Genomic DNA, 19,213 nt, shown 5'->3' with positions numbered 1-19,213 from the left:
ATGTCACTCCTTTGATGGCGGCATCCGTACCCAGCCCATAACAACCCCCATTGTCTGAATCCAGCTCTGGGGCACTGAGTGAGTTTGACATTTACTGATTTAAGAAAAGAGGTACACAAATATTTTTAGGTTTATTTTCAGTAATATAAAGATGTGAAAACATCTTTGGGGCAGGGGGTGTCAACCAGGGGACGTGTATCCCTAGGGGTACTTGCAAAGGTCACAGGGGGTATGCAAGGCTCTTATCCGGGGTGGAGCACCGGTCCCACACAATGCACCATGGCACCTCCCTGCCCTCCACCCTAGCTCACTCTCCTGTTTGGGTTCTGGGCTGCCTCCCTTGGCCAATAGCTGAGGGCGAGGGAGGCACCTCTCTGCAGACAGACATGGTGCAGGGGGGGCTTTGCACATGGCGATAGCTGCTGCCACCCACCACCCTGTGCTGCCACCTCCCAGGAGAAGGGCCGGGGGGGGGGAGAGGGCGGGGGCGAAGGAAGCATTACCTCTCTGTGGGCCGCACAGGCACCACCCAGCTGGCCAGATATGGGGGTGGGGCAGGGGCTTGCACATGGCTGGCTGCAATCACACGCTGTCCCTCAACAGCTAGTGAAGCTGCACGTGCAGCTGCCACCACCAGAAGGGGTACGCTAATTTATAAAGGTTGAAAACCCCTGTTTTGGAGGATAGGGAGAAAACCACTGCTTCAATTTGGGCTTTCTTTTATTTCTGTCCTTATCTGGAAGGGTGATTCGATTTGCTGCTGTTCTGTTACTACTTCCTCTCTTTGGCCACGTTCAGATGAGCACAGATGTGTGGTATGTGGTACCCTAGACCCATCTGCGATGCCACATACCGCACATGCAAGCTGCACTGCTACCTTGCTACCTTGTTGGGTTTTGATGGGATCCTGGGGTAAAAAAAAACCCAGGCTAAAAAAAAAGAAGTGGGGGTGGTGCATGTGGCAGCAATATATGCCACCCAAAACCAGAGAATTGCTGGCAGGAGCCACACTTCAGCTGCTGGCCAGGTTCCCAGCTGCAGGAGCACCACTTGCAACTCTCCAAGGGCCCCAAAGACCCCAGGTAAGGTGGCTGGGGCCAGCAGAGTTGCTGGCCTCAGCCTCCCCTTACCCCACCCATGGTAACCTGCTGTGCACCACAGCACATGTGACACAAGCACACGTGAAATGTCTGCACTCATCTGGACATGGCTGTACTGTTCAAATTTAAAATAATTTTTCAGTAGAGTATAGGGCAATGAATTGCAGTGGTATGTTTCTTCTGTCCCTTTTGGTTGTACTATTAACTCCTTTGTGTGACCTTAAGTGAGTAACTTGATCTTTCTGGGACTCCCATCTATACGACCTTGGAAGGATTCTTAGGTTTTTAGGATTAGACTTCATTTAAAAGACACAGAAATTACAACATACATAATTGTAAATGCAAATTTTAAATCCAGGCACCTGCATAATCCCATTACAGAAAAAGAAGAAATGAAAGCTAATTCAGCACTTAGCTGTTATGATAGAACCTATATAGTAAGTAGGACTGTGTAAGGGCTCTGGAATTTAATTACACTAGTCTTAGATTGAGTCAACAAAAGAGAAGCCCTATTGTGGACCCTAAACAGCCCAAGTTTAGTTGAGGAAGAAGAAATTCCTAGTCGGAGATAAATCTATCAGTACAGGCTCATGCAGATGTAAGTTTATAGCACAGCTTCGTAGTGTGCATCCAGTCGAGTGTTCATGTGTGGCTTGTGCTGCAGACCATATGCATTTCACATGCAGGCATTAACCACACTGCAGATTTGCAGCTCAGCGGGTTTTTTTGACACTGGGAAATCCCGGTGGAGTGGTGCATGTGGCTTCAATGTGTGCTGCCTGGATCATCATTGCTGGAGCCCTGGGAGCTTGTGCTGGTTCCAGCCTCTCCTACCCCACCTGGGAAAGCTTTGCCACATGCTAGAAGGGGTGTTCCCTGGGGACAACTAGCAGTGGCACAAATACGTGCCACTGCTGTTTGTCCTTGGGGAACAAATGTTCCCACTCATGGGGAGGCACCCTTAGGCAGCAGCCTTCATCCCCTCCCTTTTTGAAGCCACTGCTAATATACATTTGTCCATACCTACTGGGAATGTATTGTTGTCACTGAATGTCCCATTTTAGGGCACAGTCTTTATCTAAACTTTTCTTCCTTGACTAAAGAACATGAACTTACAGTTTGCTGCTGCTAGTGTCTGTTACAGAGGCAGGCAATTTATTTCGGGCGGAGGGCCACTTACTGAGTTTCAGCAAGCTGTTGAGGGCTGCATGGGTAGCCCTGTCCCTTGACAGGTGCCCTGTCCCCCTGGTTGTCATCTTGGAGCCAGAATTTCCACCTCTGACCTTTGCCACCAGAAGGCCCTCCCCTTGCCCCTGGCAGTGTTCCTTTGGGGAAGAGGTTTGCTATCTTATGGGGAAAAACCAAAAACAAATTATATACTAAAAATCAAGCCTACATAATATATTTTAATTTAATTTTTAAAAATGGTCCTGATTTGTGTGCGCTTGTGCTGTATATGTAGAAGTGATTGCATAATAGCTGCAAAATGCAGTCTTACTTGTATATTGTATGGGGTGTGCAGGGAGGGAGGGGTGGTTGTGAGGTTTGTGGGGAGCTGTGGGTGGGTGGGAATGAAGGTTTGTAGGGATGTGTGGATGCATTTGTGGGTATGGGAGTCGTGGGATGCAGAACGGTCAGCGGGCGTGGAGGTGAGTGGAGCGTAGGGTCTGTGCTGGTATCCTGTACAGCCAGCACTGGCAGAGCCCAGAGTGGGCTGGCAGGCATGCAGGGCATGGGCTCACAGGCGTATGTGGAGATGGACTGGGCTGCCAGCAGGGAGAGAAGGGACCTGGCCAACAGCTTGACAGCTTTGGGCCTGCTGCAGTGTACTTTGGCCTCCTCATCCTTCCTGCCTGGGGAGGCGGAGTAGCCCTTGTGGCGCCCCTGGGTGTGGAGGAGGATGACAAGGTGGGCTCAGTTACTGCCGTGTCACCCATGCTAATGGTGGCGCGTGAGGGAGCGGCTGCTGCCGCTGTGGTGCTTTCACTGCACCTGGCTGCCTCGCTCGGCTTACCTGCATGGCTGCTGCTGCCAGCCCTGCACCTGCTGTTGTTCCTGGGCGCCTCAGCCTGGGGCAGGGATGGTGCCAAGCGCAAACGACCACGGGTAAGTGGTGCTCGGGCTCAGGTTTATGGCAGGAACGACGCGGTGGCAGGAGCGGCGTGACCTTCCTTGCCCGGCAGCAGCCACACATCATCACAACAGCAAGGTGGAGTGGCCCCTGCAGGGCACTTTGTGGCAGCTGCAGCAGAGGAGGTGGGCTGCAGTGCTCTTGCCACACTCGGCTGCTGCGCTCTGCCTCCCTGTGTGGCTGCTGCTGCAGCGGCAGGTGACTGCCACCAGGCGATGAAGCCAGACTTCTGCGCTGCCGCGTCCCTGCTGTAAGCCTGAGCGCCGCTTGCTTGTGGCTTGTGCCCGGTGGTATCCCCTTCAGCGTTTCCCTTGCTTCAAGTCTGGATAAGGCACAGTCCTTTTGAAGACAGTCTTCAGTACGCAGTATGTTTTACTGAACTTCAGAAAAATCAGCTCTAAACCAGAAAGTGCCTCTCAGCCTCTGGACCACGAAGTTACCATTGCTCCTTATTTCATCGTCCCATTCAGCCTCACTCAGAGGGAAATTTTCTCCCTCTTATTCCTGTCCCGTGATTTTTCTTGCCCCTTGCCTCCCCTGTGTACTTTTCCTCCTTCAGTAATTCCTGAGTTCATCTGACAAATGCTCATAATTAAAACTTATCAACTTGACACTTACAATGTCCTAAATTGGCTCTAGGCAGATTAATGCAAGAAGGGGGAGTTCTCCTATATCTCGGGGAGATGTCTGCACTGGTTGACCTTGGTCACATGGGAAGCAGAGATTCTGCAGAATCTATTTTGGCATGTGGACAGCTTTAGTGCATGATAGATCTGTAGGTGGAACATGTCGCCAAGGGTGTACAGGGATTACTCATCCCTAAAAGCTGCTCTGCACTTAGCAATGCTGAATAGCCAGTGAAGAAGAAATTTTCCAAATGAGAGTGCAGGGAAAATGCCAGGGGAGCCAAGCCTAATCTGATGGAGGCCATGGTGATTGATGTGCCTATTCCCAGGCAAGCCAAATCTTTGAGTGGTGTGTGGTATTGGGGTTTTTTGTTTGTTTTTTGTTTTATGTTTTTAATTTAAAACAAGCAATTAAACAAAAAAAACCCTCTCCAAAAAATAGCAGTGTGAAGGGTTTTGACAGGTGTGTGGGGCTCTATTACAATATGCAGCTCTGGGTGTAATTGCAAGCAGGAGGTACAGGCTGGAATCTTGGACCAGTAAATATTCAGTTACTCCATATAAAGTGGAATAGTTTCAACAGGAGTAATTTGAGGGCCCTTTGCCCCTTCTAACCCTAATTTTTCTATGATTCTCTGTGCTCCCACCCCTCCATGCCTGAAAAACACCCAGTACCCCAGTGGTTTAGGCTATTCTCCTGGGGTGTGAGAAGAATTGGTTCAAATCATGTAACCTCCCAGGTGAATGTTTATACACCTTGCTTCTTAAATACAAGTAGAATGAGATCATAATTGCTACCATCTTTGCCTGTGCTTTAAAAACACCCAGTGCCACACTGAGTTAGACCACAGTATCTTGTATTTCCCAATGGAAGGAAGTGAATACCAACAGGAAGAGTACATACGCAGAGCCTTTCAAGAATGGTGTGATTCGCTGCCCCTATTCCCTCACTGCTTCCAGTATCAAGGCCTAGGACATCCTAGTATGTAGTTTACACCTTTTAACCATATCTAGTGCCCACTGATGAATCTATCCTGCATAAATGTCTGGCCGCTTTTTTTAACCTGGCTAAATTATCAGCTGCTACAATAGATCCATAGATGCTAGGGTCAGAAGGGACCTACCTCAAAGTATCATTGAGTCTGACTTGCTGCCAGTGGCAGGAAAAAGTACTGGGGTCATGTGACCCCAGCCAAGTGCTTGTCAAGTCTCCTTTTGAAGACCCCCAAGGCAGGGGAGAGCTCCATCTCCCTTGGAAGCCCATTCCAGATTCTGACAACCCCAACCATGAAGAAGTTCTTTCTGATATCCAACCTAAATCTACTCTCTATCGGCCTGTGGCTGTTGTTTCTGGTTATTCCAAGGGTTGCTCAGGTAAACAGAGCCGCTCCTATTCCCTGCTGCACCCCTCTTTCCCCCCTCCCCCAGTTGAATTTTGTATACTGCCACAAGATCTCCACCCCCCGCCCCCAGCCTTCTCTTACAGAGGCTGAAAAGGTCCAGGTACCTCAGCCTTTCTTCATAAGGCCTTCCCTGCAGGCCTCTAACCATATGAGTGGCCCTCCTATGGACCCTCTCAAGGTTGTCCACATCTTTCTTGAATTGCGGTGCCCATAATTGGATGTAGTACTTTAGCTGCAGCCTGACCAGTGCCAAATAGAGGGGGAGCATCACCTCCCTGGACCTGTTCATGATGCACCTACTAATGCATGACAAAGTGCAGTTAGCTCTGCTAATTACTGTGTCACATTGACAACTCGTATTCATCTTGGCGTTGACAATGACTCTGAGATCTCTTTCCGCTGCTGCGCTGCTGAGAAGGTCATTGCATGTGTCCTTGTTGAACTGCATCCTATTGTTCTCTGCCCACTTCTCTAACCTGTCCAGCTCTGCCTGGATTTGGTTTCTTCCCATCTGTGTGTTTGCTTTGCCCCATAGTTTGGTGTCATCTGCAAATTTCGGCAGAGTGCTTTCCACGCCCTCATCCAGGCTGCTGATGAAAATATTGAACAGCACCAACCCAAGGACTGAGCCTTGAGGGACCCCACTACCCACATCTTTCGAGGTGGATACCAACCCATCCACCACCACTCTCTGGCTATGATCCTTACACCAGTTTGCCACCCACATGACTGTAATTGTCTATGGGACAGCCGTTCAATTTGTTTATAAGAATAGGATGGGATACCGTGTCAAAGGCCTTCTTAAAGTCCAAGTAGATGACATCTACCTCGACTCCTGCCTCTAAGCTTTTAGTGACCTGGTCTTAGAAAGAAACAAGGTTAGTCAGGCAGGATCTACTTGCGATGAACCTGTGCAGGTTGCCCTTCAGCATTATATTACCTGCTGGACTCCTACAAATATGATCTTTGATAATTTTTTCAAGGGTTTTCCCAAGGATAGAGGTAAGATCGACCAACTGGTCTGTAGTTACCTGGATCCTGCTTCCTTCCCTTCTTGAAAATAGGGACCACTGGCCCTTTTCCGGTCCTCTGGGACCTCACCTGAGCACCACAAGTGCTCAAACAGCTGGGCCAGTGGCTCTGCTATGACATTATCTAATTCTTTCAGTACCCTTGGATGGAGCTCATCTGGTCCCGCTGATTTAAACGCATCCAGCCTATCCAAGTGTCTCTTTACTAGGTTGGTGCTGACAGTTAGCAGGTTGGTGTTTCTCCTTGTTCTGTCAGTAATGCATTTGGGAGATTTGTCTGCATCAGAATTCAAGAATACAGAGGCAAAAGAGTCACTGAAGAGCTCTGGTTTGTCCCTCCTATCTGTCACCAACTGCCTTTGTCTTGTAGGGATCCTGTGCTGCTATGCTAGAGATACGCCCCAGAGACTGCCCAGGGTGCATCTTTGTAAAAAGGAAACCCCAGCTCTCTGCACTTAGAGACGCACTCTGAGCAATCCCCAAGGTGCATTTGTTGTCCTGCAGGATCAGGCCCCTGCCCAATGCAGGGCAACAGGCAATGTGCATTTTGTCCAATGAAGTGGAGCAGCTGTGGCAGGATACGTTTGCCACAGTTGATCCACTTCACTAATGACGTTTGTTTATACCGGGGCGGGCAATTATTTTGGGCGGAAGGCCACTTACTGAGTTTTGGAAAGCTGTTGGCCACGTGAGTAGGTTCACCCCTTGACAGGTGTCCCCTGGTCACCATCTTGTGACTGGAAGTCCCATCCCCTGACCTTTGCCATAAGTCCCTCCCCTTGCCCCGGAAAGTACTGCTTTCAGAAAGGGGTTTTGCCATCTCGGTATCACAAAAATACCAAATTATATTTTAAAAAGCAAACATCCACAATGCTCATTCATTTGATTTAAAAAATATATTTTTGTCCTAATTTACATTCGTTTGTGTAGTGTGCACAGAGGTGATTGCACAATAACTTACAATGAAGTCTTACTCTTGTATATTGTTAGGGGGTGGAGAGCATGAGGGGTGGATATAGGTTTGGGGAGCATGTGGGTGGATATAGGTGGAAGCATGTGGGTGTGTTGTATGTGGATATATGGGGTTAGGTGAGTGTGGGGTTTGTGGGGGCATATGTGGGAGGCTGTGTGTGGGGCCATATTTTGCCCACCCCTGACCCAACTCCTGCTATTCCCCAGTGACTTCTGTCACCAACATGAGGCTCCAGTCCTTCAAGAAGCACTTAGATAGTTGAAGCTTGCTGTTTGCATGAGGGAGAAGACTTAGAGCAGAGTGAATGCTGCTCCTCCAACCTGTCAGGCAGGCATGGTGCAATGATCCTATGGCATTCATTGCCGAGGGACATCCTACCTCCCTTTTGGACACTGTGAGCTTGGTGCATCCGTGGCCTTGATGGGTGCCTTGAGTATTGTAATTCCCATTCTCCTCCAGCCTTCTTTTAAATACCTTGTTTTTATTTTGCAGTGTTTTGGTTAACAAAAGGCTTTGTGTTGCATAGTGTTGCTACCTTTACATGTCCCCAAACCTTTTTCCTCTCAATGTAGATGTGCCTCTATCATTCAAAAGGAGAGATCTAGCTTACTGGTCCCCAACCATCTGCACAGTGCATTAGTGTCTAAGCTGTTGGCCACCACAACTCCCCCTTGTTAAGGACCCAACAAAAGTTGGTTTGGGGTTTGAAGTATTTGATTTAAAAAAGGCTTGGCTACATGTATAACAAAACACCAGCGACCACCTTTCTTCCTGCTTTGTCACCTCCTGCGCTACATCCCAAAGGCTGTAGCAGTGGTTTTCCTGGGTCCCCTCACAAATATGCTGGAGGACAGCATCACAATTCAGAAGGACCTTGATGGATTGGAAAGCTAGTCTAGAGTCAAATGGATGAAGTTCAATGCTGATTAAATGCAAGGCGCTACACTCTGGAAAGAATAATCAAAACAAGAAACACAAGGTGGGTGATACCTGCCTGGATGACAACACTACACAGAAGGATCTAGGAGTCTTGGTGGATCATGGACACAATATAAATCTGCAGTGTGACATGGCTACACAACACCAAATGTGATTTTGGGCTGCATCACTAGGAACATTTGGTGTAAAATACATCATGTGATAGTCCTTTACTTGGCACCAGTTAGGCCTCCTCAGTTGGATCCAGACCCATGTGGCTTGTGGCGCTGCAAGCATCTTTGCAGCACCACAAATGAGTTGCACATTAATCCGTGCCTGGTGCTGATAATTTGCATTGTTAGGACAGTGAGGCAGTCGAACAAACTTCCCAGGAGTTGTGGAATCTGCATAATTGGAAATGTTCAAGAAGAGGTTGGCTAATCTAGGAGTAAAGAGCCTGACATGCTCTTTAAATAGCAAGAGAGCTTGCTGGGTGATAATAAGAACTCTGCCAGCTAAAGCAGGTGATACTGGAGAGGATCATGATCAGTAGTGGGAGAAAAAGCCAGTTGTGGAGCTTTGCTTCAATTATGAAAGATGATGAAAAGAGCCAGGATAAGTTTATGGAGAATATACAGAAAAGAGTCTGCCTGTCCACTAAGAGGGTGTGATACATGGAGTTATGCTTGCTACCCCCAGGTTGCAAAACAGAATGCAGGGTATTCTGGTTTTCCCCAAGTTTCTGGGCTTTCCTGGTTCCTGCAATGGGGTTTGGCTGGAGGTTTCCCCCCCTTCTATTGCTACAGGTGTCTGGGGGGGGAGGGAGGGATTCCAACTTCCTCAAAAGCATTGGGTATCGGCTGCAGCCAAGGCTGGAGATTTTGACTGGGATGTGCCAATGCTTCTGCTGGGACTAAACTCAAGATTCCTGGTTAGAGGGTCTTATCCCTCCACTCGGGGTCAGACCTATTGCCAAATCTGGGATTAGGATGGAATTTTTCCCCATGGTAAGGTTGCTTTGGATTATAGGGGGCTTTGCTTTGCTCTAGGGGTAGGGGAGGAGAGGGAAGGGGGAAGGGAAGAAACGGAGGTGAATCTCTTCCTCTTCCTTGAATCACTTAAGAATATTTTAATAACCTTGCAGGAGCAGGACACTGGTTGCCATTGCTTGCTTGCTGCCCCCCGCCACCTTTACCCATAGCAGGCTAGGGTGTTCTTTCAAAATTTAGGGGTCTTAAGGCAACATGTCTTGTAGTTGTGTGACAGGGTTGATTGTTTAGCTCTGGAAATAGGTTAGACCAGCATTTGTATAGGATGGTTTAGATAGGGATCATCTTGTCTTGAGCAGCTGGTTGGACTGGATCACTTCCAGAGGTCCCTTTCAACCCTACTTCTCTCTGATTCTGTGGTGGTGGTCTCTTGGCTGTTTGGGCACCATGGTGTCGTACTAGCCCACCAGCCTCACCGCTTCTACCCAGGGACTCATGGAAATCTTCACCCTTGCTCTTGTGGATATTATGTAGGAGTTAGGCAGAGAGAATGAAGCATAGCAGATAGTGCTCAGTGACATCTAGGCAGATCCCTAAGGCCCTCCATCATGCCTTGAGGCACTCAAAGGTAGTAGTTGAACAGTTCCTTCCTGGTGTCCAGGTGTCCCAGGTATGGCTTCATGGGGTGAAGGAACTATGTTGGGTCAGCTGCTCCTTGCACCTCAGTGCTGACAGCCTAATCAGTAAGCTTTCTCCACTCTAATCAGACCTGGGAGGTAGGAGTTTCGGAACAGCCTGGCATCACAGGCCTTGCCTGACTAGACAGCACCAATGTATGTGAACCATCCTAGGTGGTCCAGAGCATGATGAAGAAGACACCCTTGTGGTTGATGTTCTGTAAGGAGTGTTGCACAAGGCACAGGATGGCAACGTGGCTATGATGCAGTTCAGGATCCCCATGCAAGTGCAACTGGTGACAACTGGAAAAACAGATGATTCACAGTATTATTACCTGCTGGATTGCCAGGCATACCTCCTATGGGGGACCTGGCCATGGAAAACTGGTTGACCATGGACTAGAGGCTGCTGGGGCTTGCAGGCTTCCAAATGACAATGCCCATGCACTGTTCCATGGTCAGGGACTCCCTTATCTTTGTGGCTTGCCACTTAAGGGTGGGGGCCAGTTGAGTGTAGATCTCTATGAAGGTGGCCTAAGACTTGCAAAAGTTCAGCACCAGTGCTTGTAATACCAGGACAATGTGCTGTGACCAGTCACTGCTCACCTCTGTTGACCAGCTAGGAGGTGGTCCCACAGTAGCCTGGACTCTGAGGTGTATAGCCTCGTACTCATTCGTCATGTAGATATTGGTGGTAAAGAGAGAAAAAGTAATGAACTCTTCTTGTTGTAGCCTCAGCATTTCCACATGCATGGACCAATGTAGCACAGGTGGTAGAGAACCATGATGACGTATGGATAGGGCTGGACTAGGGGCAGGCAAAATACAGCCTGGAGGTTGGATCTGGCCCATCAGCCCATTTTAGGGGCCTCACAGACTAGATAAAAAATTGACAAAATTAATAAAGATGACAGGAGCCAGGGGCATTAGGACCCAGGGGAGCTAGGCAGGACTCAATAGCCCAGAAAGTGAGACCCACTCAGCTCTGGCCTGTCCCCAACCAGAAGCCCTGTGCTTAGCTAGAGTGTGTCACTATGGCAACATAGTAGCTAAAAATAACTGTGCACTCCCAGCATGGTGCAGTAACGGCTGTTACTGTACCATCATTTATTATTTCCTAAAAGAAGTACTAAATGATGGTGCAGTAACAATGGTGCCATAGGGGCATGTGTAGATGAGCCCACAGGGATGTAACAACAGCTTTCCAGTGCCACCAACATGGCATATGTACAGTTGATGAAGGAGAAGTTACCGACTTTAAATGACAGAGAATATGTAAAAGCAGAATATATGTAACCTGATTCAGGACATAACAGTCAACATCCTAGTTCGAGGAAAATATAAAGGACTCTTTAGTGAGTACAAGTAAACAAAATCTTAGGTTTATTAAAAAAATACAAGAAATTCATTTTGGTTATATGAATATATTGTATATGTTCAAAAGTTTCTCCAAAGTGAGACCATGATGGGCCAGTAGGGGGCGCTCTTGTGTTGAGTCACCCACCTCCCTGTGCCCCACCACCTTCCAGGCCCTAGGGGTGCCTCATGTCTGGCTGTCCACCTTCCTGGAGCACACCCGCTAGCCTGGGGGTAACGTAAGCTGCCACCACCCCGAGAGGGGACTCTCTTGGCCCTGCATCTCTCCCCAAAATCTCTGCTTAGAGATGATTTGATTAGGATGGGCCCAGCAGAGGAGACACACCTTTACCCTATCTCTTTAGGTAACCTGAGTTGGCTCCATTCCTGGGGGGGAACCTGCTCCCTCTGCCTATGTGACTGGTATCAGCTACCTGGGTGAGGGGCATCTACCTGGTGGGCTAGAGTCTGTCCAGCAACTAGTGATCCATTTCAAATTGGTTAGCCGACAGCCAACCGGAGCTGGCCTCCACTGGACCAGGTGAATGTGGTCATAGGGGCTATGTAAGTTAAGACTGCCCAGGAGGAGTGGGCAGCAGCCATGGGGGGGACTCAGAGTTTTACAATCTGAAACTGGCTCTCTCCCCCATAACTCATGATCAATGAACTGCCTGCCTCCAGAGGGAACCTCCAACAGCCTCTGGATGATGCTTGTGAGTAAGCTACTCGAGGTCTGGTTAGATACATAGCTGGCAGTAACTCAGATATGTGAGCAAAAGGCTACCTCAGCCAGACTGTTTTGCTCTATGGGATTTCTATGATATTGCTCTGTCTTGTACCCTATTTTCACCCTACCCCTTGTAATCAATAAAGTTCTCCTTTGTGACTGGTGTAGGAGACTTATTGAGGGGTGGGTCTAAATTATGCCTAAGAGGCCCCTTAGGTCTGCTGACTAAGGGAGACTTTCCTTTTTGGCTCCCAACTTGGGGAAGTGCCCCAAGTGCCTGTACTGGGTCGAGTACCCGTAGGACTATTAGGCCTGTGTTTCCCTGAGGACACGGGGCCGAGACAGTCCTTTCTTGGGGTGGTGGCAGCTTACATTACCCCCAGGCTAGCAAGTGTGCTCCAGGAAGGGGATCAGCCGGACGCGAGGCGCCCCCAGGGAGGCACTCGGAGCCTGGAAGGTGATCAGGCACAGTGAGGTGGGTGGCTCAGTGCATGAGCCCCCCCCCTACTGGCCTGCCACAGAGATTTCTTTTACTCTTATACTTGAAGTGGAATACCCATTCTCACACGTTGGCTTCTGTTTAAAAAAAAAAGAAAAGAAAAAAAAAGAAAGAGGGCTATTACATATAAAAAACACGCATGTCGGATTAATATCAAAAAGTACTTTTTCAGTTATAGAACATGGCATACAGTTTCTGATGGTCAGAATTTGATAGTGTAAAATTGTAGAAAGACAAACTTAGGAAGAGTAGCGATCTGATTAGCCCATAGATAAAATGTACTTACTATGTACAAAAGGTAAAGAGGTTACACCTAACTACGTAGTGCAGTGAAATGCTTGCACAGAGTTACTGGTGCTGATTTTAAAAGCTGTAAAAAGTAAATAAATGTAATTGTAAAAAGTTTAAAATACACTTAAAATCATCAAAATTGATAGAAAAATAAAAAATGGAGTGATCAAGTCAGAAACACTACCCTGTATACCTGGTTTAGATTTCAGAAATATTTCTTAGAATTCCATAAGTGACTGCAATAATATTAAACAGAATTTGCTAATGAAATACCTCCTTCTTTATTCCTTTCCTGTAAACTTGAAGCATAAAGATGCAATTCGGGAGGTATTTTGAGAAAACTACAGGTGCACCTATACAATGGGCCATATGGTATCAGTGCAGATGAAAGGAAAATTAATATTATTGGCAATCAGCTTTGTTTTTTTGGCTGATGTGGCCGATTGATGTCATAAATAAATGCCACATGCAGCTGCAGCATGCATGCAGCCAGGAGTGCAGCCCGGCAGCTTGGAGAGCAGCACCTGGCCAGTAAGTCTGTGGGGAGAAAAAGGGGCATGGGGGCAGGTCAAGGCACCCACTGTGTGGGAGGGAGTGGGGCAGTGGCAGGGTGGGGCATGGGATGGAGCCACGAGGAATGGGAGCAGGGGAAGGATGGGGGGCATATGCCCTCAGATCTATGTGCAGGGCAAGTGCGGGCTACCTGCTGTGGGCTCGGGGGCTGTGCCAGCCGCCTCCTAGAAGGGGGCTGGGCTGGGGCTGTGCTCAGTGGGTGGGCGGTGGTACTGGGAGTGGGACTATGGTGAATTTTAGGGTGGCTGTAGCCCCCTGCCCAGCCTGAACACAGCCCTGGCCCAGCTGGGAACAGGCCCCAGCAGGCAATCTGCCTTTACCCCATGCAAAAATCTGGGGGGGGGGCACATGCTCTCCATACTTTCCCTGGGGTGCACAGTGTGGAAAGCTGCCTCCACCCCTCTCCCTGTGCACCCCTGGGATGAGCTGCCCACAGCTCAGTCCTGTGCTGTGACCTGCCCCATTCCCTCTACCACAGGGGGCCTTGATCTGCATCCCCACTTCCCATACCCCTTCCTCCCCCCACAGACTTACTGGCTGGACACTGCTCTTCAAGCTGCCGGGCTGCATATTGGCAAACAGATCGGTATTGGCCAATGTGGCTGGCTAATAATCAGCCATCAGTATAAACCTAAAAAATCTTTTTAGGTGCACCCCTACAGAAAATAGAACTTTTTACTACTGTTACATGGTGAACCTGTCCATGAGTGACTGGTGCCTCCTGAGTAGATGGGGGGAGGTGGGGTACCAGCAGCCGATCACCTACCAGGGTTGCAGGTATCCCCCAGTAGCTGATCAACTCCCTGGCACCAATCTCAGAGGGGGCATTGGCTGGTGCCTCTCTTGGTGCCCCTGCTTGGCAACGGCCACTCTCGGGGCAGGGGCTTATGCCCCTCCCCCCCCATCACCAAGAACCTGCCTCAAATTCCTGGTTTTCTTCAATCTGGGCACGAAGCAAGCAGCATTCTGGTGTCTCTCAGTTGAGTCTATGCATAAGTGTCACTAAGCAAATAATTAAAGTGGTTAAAATTTATTGAAAATGACTTTCACCCAACACAAATGTAGAATTCAACTAGTGAATTCAAATCTCACTGATTATATCACTACATATCTAAATGGCAGGTTAAGAATTCAACAACACTTTAAACTACATAGCTCAACTTCTCCAAGTAAAAGCAGCTTTTGTTGATTTTAAAGTCCTCCTTCTGCTGATTGAAATAAGTGTGTGGAACACTTAAGATGTTTCATTTCTAGGATTATTCAATATTTTAAAGGGTTATGACGTCAGCAATTATGCTTCCTAAAATATATCCTAGAATCAGAAAATTAGGGTTGGAAGGGACCTCAGGAGGCTATCTAGTCCAACCCCCCTGCTCAAAGCAGGACTCCAACTGGGGACCCCAACTGGATCATCCCAGCCAAGGCTTTTGTTTAGCTGGGTCTTAAAAACCTCCAAGGATTCTACAGCCTCTGTATAGCCTTTTCCAATGCTTTACTACCCTTCTGGTGAGAGAGGTTTTTTCCCAGTATCTAACCTAAGCCCTTGCTGCAACTGAGACCATTGCTCCTTGTTCTGTTTAATCGTATAAACATGCTACTCTAAAAATCACTGTCTACCACTCTGATCTACTGCAGACTGAGAAAGGACCAGTAGAAGCAGGTAGCAATATATCGTATCCTATACAGCTGAAAGGATAACTACACAGATAGTGTCTGACTTGTATTCTTGAAAGTGGAGTATCTTTTGGGTCTGAAAAAAAACAAATGCTACTAAAAAAGCATAATTAAAATGTTCCTATTATTAAGGAAAAGAGGAAACTTTTAAGTCCTCATTGCCCCAACTTACTCTAACTTTGAATATGGCATACAATCAATCCCTGCTTTCCCCAGTCCACAATGATGGAGGTATAGAAGAAGCTACTTGCAAGACCCAAGATGTGGGAAGAACTCTCAGATGAACCTGCTTTTCAGATTAAAAATGAAGACTGAAAAATGGTGTTGAAAAATTTGTAATAAAGCTCAGCTTCCTTTTCTCTTGTTCATACAGTTGTACCAAAGAGGGTTTTATCCAAATCTTGCTCTTCCAGCTCATCTTCACTGAGAGAGAAGTCTTTGTTGTTTGATATTTGATTGGCCATGCAGTCTGTCTCTTGCAGCCCTTCATGAATTGGAGAATTAGAACTGCTTTGGCTCCCTGGAAAGGAACTTAACTGTTCCCCTTCTGCCATGTAAGACAGAAGATTGTCTAGGGCAGGTCGGCTTCTGCAAATTTTAGTCAAAAGTTGACTCCTGTGCTTCAGCTGTAAAATTAAGTCGTCCTTTTCCTGGATCTGATTCAACAGCTTCTGAATCGTTTCCTCAGATGAGGACAGTCTCTCCTGAAGAGCGGCAATTTCTCTTAGAAGAAAACAGAAGAACAGGCTCAAACAAAAGGGTTTTTTTTCAAATCAAGGATGTTAAACATTAAATGGTTAAACAGTAATTATACCATTTAATGTTTACCATTTACTTCCTGGCTCAATGCTGCCCACTGTTGGGCGAGTGGCTCTAGTAGGGACTGCCTGGGAGGTGGTACATCTCTGGGCCACAGCACTGCATAGCTGCTGCAGCAGGGAGGAAACCAGCAGTCACTTGGGGGAGCAGGGCCAGGCAAAACTGCGCGACAGAACTGGCAAGGCTTACACAGGAACAAGTGGGGCTGCCATCGGGTACTGCAGGGGCAGGCTGCACGTAGCCAGGTACTCCCACCATAGCACCCCCAGGGGCTTCCATCTCCGGGGACAGCTGTGCCATGACCAAGTGGAGCCTCCAGGCGGTGGGCACCCAGAGAACTCCTGGCCCCTGGCAAGGACCCGCAGCAGTTCTCCCAGCCCAGGACCATACGGCAGATGGACATGTTGCATTGTGTAGGATCATGCCTGAGGCATCCACATGTGGGCTGAGTACCCTCTGCTAAGAGCTGCAGCACTGGGGCAAGCCCTCAGCTGAGTGGGAGGAGCATGGTGCTGGCCTGGCTGTATCCAACTGGGTGCTATGGGGAGGGAGGGGGCAGGGAGAGAGAAGGACACACTCGGCTCAGTGCAGCCTGTGGTTGCGCTTGCTCCTATTCAAGCCCTGCTGGCTCTGCCATGAAACTGCCCAGCTCTACTCTCCAGGTATGCCTCCTTAAAAATCAGCTATCGGTATTGGCCCCAAAAATCTATCGGTGAACCCCTACTAATCACACCATTAGATTAATCATCTACAGCCACGCTCTGTGCTACAACTGTTCTGATCCCACTGACTGGGATGACTGTCTTAAGCATATGGAGCACAGACTCCTACAGGTACAATATCATCCCAAAACTGTAGCCCCTCAAATCAACAAAGCCAGACTGACAGCATTTTGACCTGCTTCAATTACCAACCCCAGGACTCTGGTTGTTACCTACAGCCCCCAGCTTGAACATCTAAGATACATCATTAATGACCTCCAACCCCTTCTGGAAAAGGATGACCATTTCAAGGTAGTCTTCAGGGACAAACCTGTCCTGGTTTACAGACAGCCCAGCTTCAAACAGTCTCTCTCAAACAACAGACTAATGAACTCCCATCCTCAACAAGGCACCTGGCCCTGTAATGGACCCCCAGTGCCTGGTGTGTCCCCACACCAATACAGACCATATCATCACTAGATATAATAATGAAGCCTTCTACAGTTCATTCACCTGCAACTCTCCCAATGCCATACACTATCACCTGCTTACAATGCCCATCTGCCGTCTACATTAGGCCGACAGGGCAATCTCTACATGTAAGAGACTGCCCTGCTATCAGCTGCAGAAAGACACAAAAGCCTGTGGCAGAACAATCTCCCTGGACACTCCATTGCTAACCTCAGGATTGCTGTTCTCAGGCAGAAAATTTTTAAAAACTAGTTTGAATGTGAAATTGAAGAACAAAAATTATCCACCAACTAGACTAGATGTAGAATCCTAGAACAGTAGGGTCAGAAGGGACCTCAGGAGGTCATCTCGTCCAACCGCCTGCTCAGAGCAGAACCAGGCCCAACTAGATTATCCAGCCAAAGCTTTGTCTAGCCGGGTCTTGCAAACCTCCACAGATGGAGGGAGCTTCCATCACGGCCCTGGGTAGCCTGCTCCAGCGATTTACTTACCCTCTTCATGAGAGAGTTTCTCCTAGTATCTAACCTAAACTTCCCTTGTGCAACTTGAGACCGTAGGGTTTAAACAGGGACTACTGATTATCTCATTACCGGGAATAACTCTGGTGACCCCTTTGTTCCTTGCCTGTATGCCTCTCAGAGCACTCCCTCTCCTCCTGCTTTCTGCTCTCTTACCTATTGTATTTTAAATCGCTCAATCCACTTTACGCTCTGCTCTTTGCCATCCTTTCACAGTATATGAGGAAGCGAACTTGGGTTGACAAAAGCTTCTGCACTTGTCCTATCCCTCTCCCTATATATAATCTTAGTTAGTCCATAAAACCTTTATAGCTATCTGCCTGTTGCAAATTCTAATACAGTATAGTGATACTTAAGGCTGCCTAACCTTTTCATTTTAAAGCATATGGTTTATTAACACCCCCCCAAAGAAAGCAGTTAAATAATTTCAGATTATTTAGAAAAAGTCAATTTGCCCATGTGAAAATATTCTTACTGCATTTAACTGAGAAGCTCTGTCTCTTCCAAACTTTGGAGCAGGGGCTTGAAATTTGGCAAGAAAGTGCTTTTTGCATGACCCAAAGTTGGCCAAGATAACAGCCTCTGAAATCAAAGGTAGCACGTATTCTCCAGAGCAGTGATTTTCAAACAGGCTGCCGTGGCATCCTGGGGTGTTGCAAGATTATTTTAAGAGTGCTGTGGGGTGCAAACACCTACACACGATTCAATGGATAAGCCTACATATTTCAAATTGGAATTCATAGTGTAAAAACATTTTGATCGGTTGTGGCTTTTCTGAGGTGTTTTTAACAGAAAAATTGCTCTATTTTTCATGGTAAATGAGTGAAAGCTTAGAGCTGCCAATTTCCAAAAGATGTGTTGAATCTAACAGGGGCTGCCGTGGGTCTAAAGAGGTTGAGAGGGCGCCAGGATCTTGTGGTGGTGACAGCGTGGTCTGGAGCTAAGGAAAGCCATGATCCGCTGCCTGCAAACCCCCGCCCGGGGCATGTGGGCAGATCGCAGGTCTTCCCTGCTGTCACTACTACAAGACCTACCATGTCCTGCAAGCTGCTGAGGCCAGTCTCCATGGAAACCAGCTGCAGTGATGCAGGCAGGGGCTGCTGGGAAGTGGAGTCCACCATGGGCCTAATCCAGCCCTCAGGCTGGGCTTTGCCTGCTCTGCGGCCACCTAACTTGAAATAATGACCCACATAGGTCAATATAGTTCATTGGAGATATTTTTATTTTTCAATTTGCTTTTACAAAAATGTAGGGAAAATACATTAAAAAAATATGCTTAAAGAACATTTAGGTTGCAAAGTCAAACACTGGAAAGTTAGAAAATGCCAAAATTAAGGAATACAGGATCACATTTTTTTTCCCCTGCAGAAGCAGTGCATGGGGTAGACAAAGGTCAGGTAACAAATTCATTTTTGTTAGGCGGGGTGTAGGTTGTAGCTGGATTGGCCTAAGGACATAGGCAGCTAAGGTTCTTTGGGTGAATCTGGTATCTTTTATTAGACCAACTTAAATAGTTGGAAACACATTTTTTTTAGAAGCAAGCTTTCACGTTTAAAAGCCCTTCGTCAGGCTGAGGAAGTTTCAGTAAGTTGGTGTCTGCTCTTCCTGGATGGAAGGAAAAGTAAAGAAGCCAGAGAGGCTGGTATGCATGCAACATGGGCAGTCAGTGAAGATGTAAACTGAGGAGTCAGTGGGTGAGAGACGGGCCGGGTCAGGAGGAGAGAAGGGGGATGAAT

General features: G+C 47.8%; 1 protein-coding gene across 1 annotated transcript in view; it reads right to left on the bottom strand.

Moving 5' to 3' along the window:
• Positions 1-14,800: 14,800 nt before the first annotated feature.
• Positions 14,801-19,213, bottom strand: part of VMAC (vimentin-type intermediate filament associated coiled-coil protein) — a 6,034-nt gene continuing 1,621 nt past the window's right edge. Inside the window, exon 2 of the mRNA XM_019550656.1 lies at positions 14,801-15,691. Coding sequence (XP_019406201.1) covers positions 15,334-15,691 — 358 coding nt within the window. The 3' untranslated portion in view covers positions 14,801-15,333. The remainder of the gene's footprint in view (positions 15,692-19,213) is intronic.

Source organism: Crocodylus porosus, unplaced genomic scaffold, assembly GCF_001723895.1.
Source record: "Crocodylus porosus isolate Cpor-Errol unplaced genomic scaffold, CroPor_comp1, whole genome shotgun sequence".
Lineage (NCBI taxonomy): Eukaryota > Metazoa > Chordata > Crocodylia > Crocodylidae > Crocodylus > Crocodylus porosus.
Note: the sequence above shows the minus strand (reverse complement) of the source record. Positions and strands in the feature narration are given on the sequence as shown.